Source organism: Lactuca serriola, chromosome 4, assembly GCF_051521515.1.
Source record: "Lactuca serriola cultivar US96UC23 chromosome 4, Lser_US96UC23_V15, whole genome shotgun sequence".
Lineage (NCBI taxonomy): Eukaryota > Viridiplantae > Streptophyta > Magnoliopsida > Asterales > Asteraceae > Lactuca > Lactuca serriola.
In genome coordinates this window covers 17,699,673-17,706,695 of record NC_136411.1, presented here as the reverse complement: position 1 = coordinate 17,706,695, position 7,023 = coordinate 17,699,673, and the positions used below count along the sequence as shown (strand labels likewise).

General features: G+C 37.4%; 1 protein-coding gene across 1 annotated transcript; it reads right to left on the bottom strand.

Moving 5' to 3' along the window:
* Positions 1 to 2,811: 2,811 nt before the first annotated feature.
* LOC145101099 (transmembrane emp24 domain-containing protein p24delta9-like) lies at positions 2,812 to 4,320 on the bottom strand. The gene is made up of 4 exons (XM_079038262.1): positions 3,953 to 4,320; positions 3,396 to 3,605; positions 3,229 to 3,305; positions 2,812 to 3,136 (listed from the first exon to the last, which is right to left on the bottom strand). The coding sequence occupies exons 1-4, from the start codon at positions 4,160 to 4,162 to the stop codon at positions 2,992 to 2,994; spliced, it is 642 nt and encodes a 213-aa protein (XP_078894388.1). The 5' UTR covers positions 4,163 to 4,320; the 3' UTR covers positions 2,812 to 2,991.
* Positions 4,321 to 7,023: the final 2,703 nt, after the last annotated feature.

Genomic DNA, 7,023 nt, shown 5'->3' with positions numbered 1-7,023 from the left:
TTTTTAGATGGATCGAATATAGATCTAAATGTTTTTCGTTTGATAAATTTGATTGGTGTTGTAGTTCTACTTTCCAAGTTTATTTTGTATTGCTCTAATGTCCTGCTAATTTGTTCTAATGTAGTCTGACATTAAAAAAAAGCGAATGAGAGAGAGAAAATGATACGCTTTAACAACTTGTATTGCAATTACTTTTCTTACATATCAAATTAAACCGACTTCACGTTTTATATTTCACAAAATAACATTATTTTCCATGAGATGATGTCACTTCTGCGAAAAATATGTACTTTTCTCGAAACATAATAAACTTCACGAGATACGTTGTCAAAATAGTAATTACGCAAATTCATAAGTCTTTTTCATAAGGCTATGGGGAGTGACCACACTCACCCCACTTAAAAAATATTGTTAACTCAGCGGCATGTCATCTCCACTACAAGCTCACTGTCAAACCACTAGCCTTTGGAAATGGTTACCACTCCATAATATTTATCTTTATATTTTATATTTTTTTGACATTAAATTAAATAAAAAACAGTATTTAAAACATAAATAAATATTTTACATTAATTAAAAAAACATTACATTAATTAAAAAACATAAAAATTTAAAACCTAAATTACTAAAAAACATAAAAGATTAAACCTAAATTACTAAAAAACATAGAAAATAAAAGTTTAATATTAAAACATGGAACCTAATTTTCATTTTTTTTTTTTTGCAAACTTGTTGAATTTTTAAAAATGTTTCTGGACATAATTTTTGAAAAAAACTAAAAGATCCTAAGAACTATGGGTGAGCGTGGTGCGGTTCGGTGCAGGCAAAAACCTCACCACTAACCGCAAATGCGGTTAATCCATTTTCAAAACCACTTGGTGCGGTCATTTTTGCGGTGCGGTTAGGCTAGGGATGAGCATAGGCGGGTACCCGCCTCATTTGGCGAGAACCGGAACCGGAACCGCTCTAGGCGGTTCTTAAATTTTTGGAACCAGTCCCGGAACCGGCGGTTCCGGTTCCGGGAGCGGGTAATCCGGTTACATTAACTTTGTTAATTTTTGTCGTTAAAACCGCAACTTAGTTCGATTTAAATCATATCAATTCAGACCAAAGAGGGACAGAATCGAACCAATATATTGTAAACCGGTCTAAGTAACACACACACACACACACACACACACATATATATATATATATATATATATATATATATATATATAAACCGGTTTCGGCGGGTACCTAGCGGGTAGCGGTTCCGAAAAAATGAGAATTGGAACCGGAACCGCCTAAGGCGGTTCCATAACTTTAGGAACCGGAACCGGAACCGCTTAAGGCAGTTCCAGTTCCAGAACTAGCAGTTCTGAGGCGGTTCCGGTTCCAAAAGCGGTACCCGGTTCTGATGCTCATCCCTAGGTTAGACGGTTAATTTTGCAGTGCGGTTTTGTTTTTTTGTGTTTCGGTTATTAACTGCATGGATTTGGTGCAATTATTTTGTGTGATTTTTAACTATACTTTGGAGTTCAAACAGTTTTAAGAGTTTAAAGATATTACTTGTAATAATAAAAAACCGTAAAGTATAAGACAATTAACTTAAATTACAAACAACTAATATCTTAAAAACGTTAAATCACTAGTAATTAACAATAAATATCTTTAAATTGTCAAATTTCACAATTTTCCAAAGTTAAACATAAGAAAAAACAAACACTTCTGTATTTTAGAATTTGTATCCTTCTTTCATTCATAAAACTTGTCTTATTTTTAGTGTTTAATATATTAATAATTAATAATAAAACTTGTATATAATATATGTGGTGTGGTGCGGTGCCGTTTTTTTGTGGTTTTTGAAAACTAATAACCGCACCGCACTATAAATTTGCGGTTTTTGAAATATAAGAAACCTCACCATTGGTTTTTATTGCGGTTGCAGTTAATATGGTTTTTACGGTTAATTTTAATTACGGTGCGGTTTTTGCTCACCCCTACTAAGAACTACTAGAAATAATTTTTGAATTATTTTTTTTTTAAAATAAAAATTATAAACCCACACTACCCAACAAAGTTTTCTTTTTTTTTTTTTTTCTTTTTTTTTCATTTTTTTTTTTTTTTTTTTTTAAATTCAAAATTTTTCTTAAAACCTAAAATTAAAAGTTCTCAAAATTCCTTGCCCGAACATACTCATGATCTCTTCCAAGAAAAAAGGGCAGCTACGTTAACCACATTTACCCTTTTTTACATATATAGACAATCTATTATAGTTTTTTATTCATCGTAACAATATGTCTTTTTTTACTTATAGTTTTTTTTTTTTTGGAAAGGAAACTTCCATAACAATTGTTTTCGGACCAGCTTTTACGCACCGACTAATCCCCCGCTGCAAACATGAAGCTTTGTCTCATGTCCTAGAGTCACTGCAGACGAATCTCCATGGCCACAAGGACTGAGTGGTGCCAGGATTTGAACATGGGTCAATAGGTTATCCACCGTATCTTCCACATGCATTACCAAGTCAGCACAACCCAAGTGGTTTTACTTATAGTTATAATCATAACTTCATGTAAACCTAAAACTTATAAAATGTGTTTTTTTGTTTATCCATAATAACAACATATTCACAATATATTACACACTAACAATTTTCTCAAAATTCATTACCCATAATAGCAACATACTTATATTTTTTTTTACCGATAATAACATCACATAACCTAAAACTTAAAAAGAAATACAAATACATTGCTACTATAGATACAAATATAAATACATTGACCATTATGGAAAGAAAAAACTAGAATATATTATCCACATTGATAGTGAAAATAAGCAACTTTTTACCATAAATAAACATAAATATCACAATCTCTGATATTTCGTTTTTAGAAATTACTCGGTGTGACTTTGATCCTAACAATAACAAAGAGTCAATTACAAGTATTTAGATTAAAAATCCATAGATACGACTCTTAAAGAAGATGAAAAATGTTACAAGAATTAAATAAGCTTCTTCTTTTCAAAGAAAGATTTCAAATGCCATAGCTGCAAACCTGCAACTGATAAGCAAACAAAAAGTGAAAGAAAACTCAACCACGCCATTCTTGAGTTTGTCACTTTGTTAAGCTCTTGCATTTCTCGTTCCCTGTAACAAGGGCGAATCCGTAATTTCAGCTTTAGAAATACCAAAAATCAGAAACAGACTATTTTGCCCTTTTGGGAAATTATTTCACTAACCTTTCTCGGAGATTAAACATCTCCTCATGGATAAAAGTGATGGTATCTGCTAGCTTCTTCAACTCAAATTCCATTGCCTGGAAACCGAAAACTTATAATATGAACATCAAATTTGATATTTTTATGTGATCAGAAAGATTGATGGAAATGGAATTAGAGAGGCTTACATCTACTGAACCTTTTTTGGCAACATTGGACCAATCTTTAGAAGCTACACCAGACCTCCAATCAAATTCAATTGGGATCTTAAGTGATGGTTGGTGATCAATGGCGTAAAAGCAAGCCATATAATCTCCAGCTTCAACAGCTTGAAAAGCAAATTGCCCTGATTGCACATTTTCAGATGAGTGATAGCTAGTCCCGTAGGATGAAGTCACCTGCATTACACAAAAAGGATAACAATAAGGTTCAAGAAAGATCCGAACCCTAATTTAATACTACGATCTAATTAAATCCAAAGCGAAGAAACCCTAATTTATTACTACGATCTAAAACATATAAGTCGTAATCAATTCACATCATCCAAAAAAATAGTAATATAATTTAAAGGACAACCATGCTCAAACAAATTGAATGTCAAACATAGAGAAAACGTATAAAAACTCCGCGCAGTTTAATTAGGGTTACAAGATAAGTGCAAATCATGCAAAATGAAAGCGAACAATAAATTACTATCTGATAATAAATAACGGAATTAGCATCTAGAACTAGTTATTAAGTTGACCTTGAGAGTGATTCTGTGAGATTCAGGTAACGGCTGTCCTTCGTTGGGATTAACTATGGAGTAATGACCAACTGTCATGGAATTGCTCTTGATGTCTTCTGCTATGCATTTAGTGTGACCTGATTCGAGCTCGAAACGTATTGACTGAGCGATTGTGGATAGAAGCCCTATGATTACAATGACACAGACACCAAATCTTTGAAACTTCATTGTTTGGGGAAGGTTAGTTGGAGTTGGGATTACAGGTAAACTCAGGGATCTATCGGAAGGAGATGGTTTCGAGATGTTAGAAACTTGGAAGAATCAAACACCAAAAGGAACCAAGAGTCAATGGGATTTCAATCGCGGTGTTCGTTCGATCTTCACGAGTAAACAAGAGAGGATTGAAAAGTATGGAAAGTAAAAAGCTGGTGGCTAAATCAGATCGCGGAGAAAATTACATTCTAATCCCTTGACTATTTCTTAGTTTTGATTTATAACCATTTCTATATTTTTAGGGGATATTACATTCCACTCACTAGACTTTGCTTATATAGTTATATGTTTCCTCTTAATATAAACAAGACAAAACTTTATAAATGGTCATCGTAGTTTTTTTAAAATCCGGACTTTAGTCCCTAATTTTTTTTATCCTCAAGGATAGTCCATGTGGTTTTAAACTTTTCATAGACAATCTTTATGTCTAACGATAGTAACACCTGGTTCCTGGTATGTATTCTTGGTTATTAACTCTCCCTATATATTGCATTTTAACCTTGGACTCGGCGAGTTGAAGGACTAACTCGCCGAGTAGAAGCGGGACTAGACGCGGGATCTACTCTGTCTACTCGGCGAGTAGGCTCGTGGGACTCGGCGAGTAGACCCTGTCTGGACTAAAACCCTAACCCGAGTGTTTGCACCCTATTTAAACGATCTAACCCAACCTCCATTTCCCCTAGCACTCCCAGAGATCTGTAGAACGAAACCCTAGCCCCCTTTGTGTCCTTGTGGGTGATTTTTAGCTTTGTGAAGGTGATTTGGAGCTTGGGAGAAGAAGGAGAAGGTTGAAGAGTGCAAGAAGGGAAGAAGATCCGGAATCTACTCTGTGAAGGGTTTCTATTCAGGTAGAAAAGTTCCTACCTTGATCTTTAGTTCATTAAATCCCCTTTTTGTCCCTAAAAAGTGGTTTTAAGCCCTAAGAACCTAAATCTCTATGTGTTTATGGTTAATGTTCCGCAAGGACTTCGGATTTGGACCTTTTGGACATCCTAGTAGCATAAAGTCTCTGTGGTTGAGGTGATTGAGGTCCCTATTGAGTGTAGGACCTCTTAAAGAGCTTGGAATTGCATGTTTGAGCTCATAGGGCCATGCATGCACGTAAAGTTTGCAACTTTATGTGGTAAACATGCCCTAGGACCATAGATCTGTGGTTTTGAAGCGTTGCATGTCTCAACTCTGGCCTACTCGGGAAATGGGTCGAGGGACTCGGCGAGTCCCAAAGAGGAACTCGGCGAGTTCTATGAAGATGGTCCTAGACTCGGCGAGTTCGATGAACAACTTGACGAGTCCTATGAAGATTGCCTGGAGCTCGCCGAGTTGTTCTTCAAACTCGGCGAGTCATATGAACCTTCACAGAGCAAGAGGGGTTTAAGCGTTGAAGGTTCAACCCTTCGTACCTGCACGTGGAATTAACCGTGTAACGTAGTCCCAAAACCCCAAACCCTCGTATGGGGTGTTCTGGTGTGGATTGGAAGCGGGTAGGGGATCCGCTCGAGGAACTCGGCGAGTTGCTCGCGGACTCGGCGAGTCGGGAATCGAGTCGGCCCCATAGTCCCAAGTGGTGAGTCAAGGGTGACTCAGTGAGTGGGGAGAGGGACTTGGCGAGTAGGACCGGATTAGTAAGGGAAGGACTCGGCGAGTTGCTTGCGGACTCAGCGAGTCCAGTCAACTAGAAGTTGACTTTGACTTGGATTTCGACTTGGTCAAGGGTAAAAGGGTCATTTTACCCTAAGTACATCTAGCAGTGTTTGACTGATCGTTTTGTGGGAATTATAGCCGGAGGACGTCCGGAGCAGCAGTAGCAGCAGTAGACAGTCAGTTCCCGATCAGATCAGTAGCTACTTTGAGGTGAGTTACCTTCCAGTAGCGGTGGGTCTACGGCCACAATGTCGGCCCACCAGTAGGAGTTGTGTGTTAGATGATTGTCTTTGTGATATCATCTAGTTTTGCTACTACCTGATATGTTATATGCTAGCTTGATGTGTTATAGCAGTAGAGTTCGGTTGTTAGGACCGAAGGGTAGTCAGACACCCCAGATACGTCTGACAGTGTGTGATGTCATGATTATATGCTAGCATGATCTGAGATATGTGTTAGGGGTAGTAGGGGGAACAGTCCCCGAGTTCGGTTGTTAGGGCCGAAGGGTAGTCAGACACCCCATATATGTCTGATAGTATGATATGTATGATATATGTGTAAGTAGCAGTAGGGGGTGAAATAGTCCCCGAGGTTCGGTTGTCAGGACCGACGGGTAGTCAACACCCCAGAATAGCTTGACACGGGTATACAGCACCCCAGAATGGCCGCACGGGTAGTCGGCACCCCAGAATGGTCGTACCGGGTAGTCAGGCACCCCAGAATAGCCTAGCAGTATGTATGTTATGTGTTTGTATGGTATGTGGTACGATGGGGGAACTCACTAAGCTTTGTGCTTACGTTTTTTAGTTGTTGTTTCAGGTAACTCTTCAGCTAGGGGAAAGGAGCCGGCACGGTAGCGGCATATCACATACACACTCTTGTTTTCTGCACTATGGATTTCTGGGATGTACTCTGAATTATTACTATGATATTACCGGTTTTCAGACATGGATTATTGTTATGAATGTTTTGTAATGAGGTTTCTATGTATTAACCTAAATTAAAAATGAAATTTTTAACCGGTATTTTTGGGATGTTACAAGTTGGTATCAGAGCCCTGGTTTGAGGGATTCGGACACACCTTCGGGGGTGTTTGAACTCAAATCGAGGGATTAAAAGATTTTCCAAAAAGAAAATGTTTTCTAAAAATTAAGAAAAGAGTTTTGAGAGAGAAC

Bases quoted from the DNA above. Each gene is read 5' to 3' on its own strand.
- LOC145101099 (XM_079038262.1), bottom strand. From the start codon at position 4,162: ATGAAGTTTCAAAGATTTGGTGTCTGTGTCATTGTAATCATAGGGCTT. The intron at 3,306-3,395 runs GTAAGCCTCTCT...TTCGGTTTCCAG, and splicing joins CCAAAAAAGGTTCAGTAGAT to GCAATGGAATTTGAGTTGAA. The intron at 3,137-3,228 runs GTTAGTGAAATA...CCCTTGTTACAG, and splicing joins ATGTTTAATCTCCGAGAAAG to GGAACGAGAAATGCAAGAGC.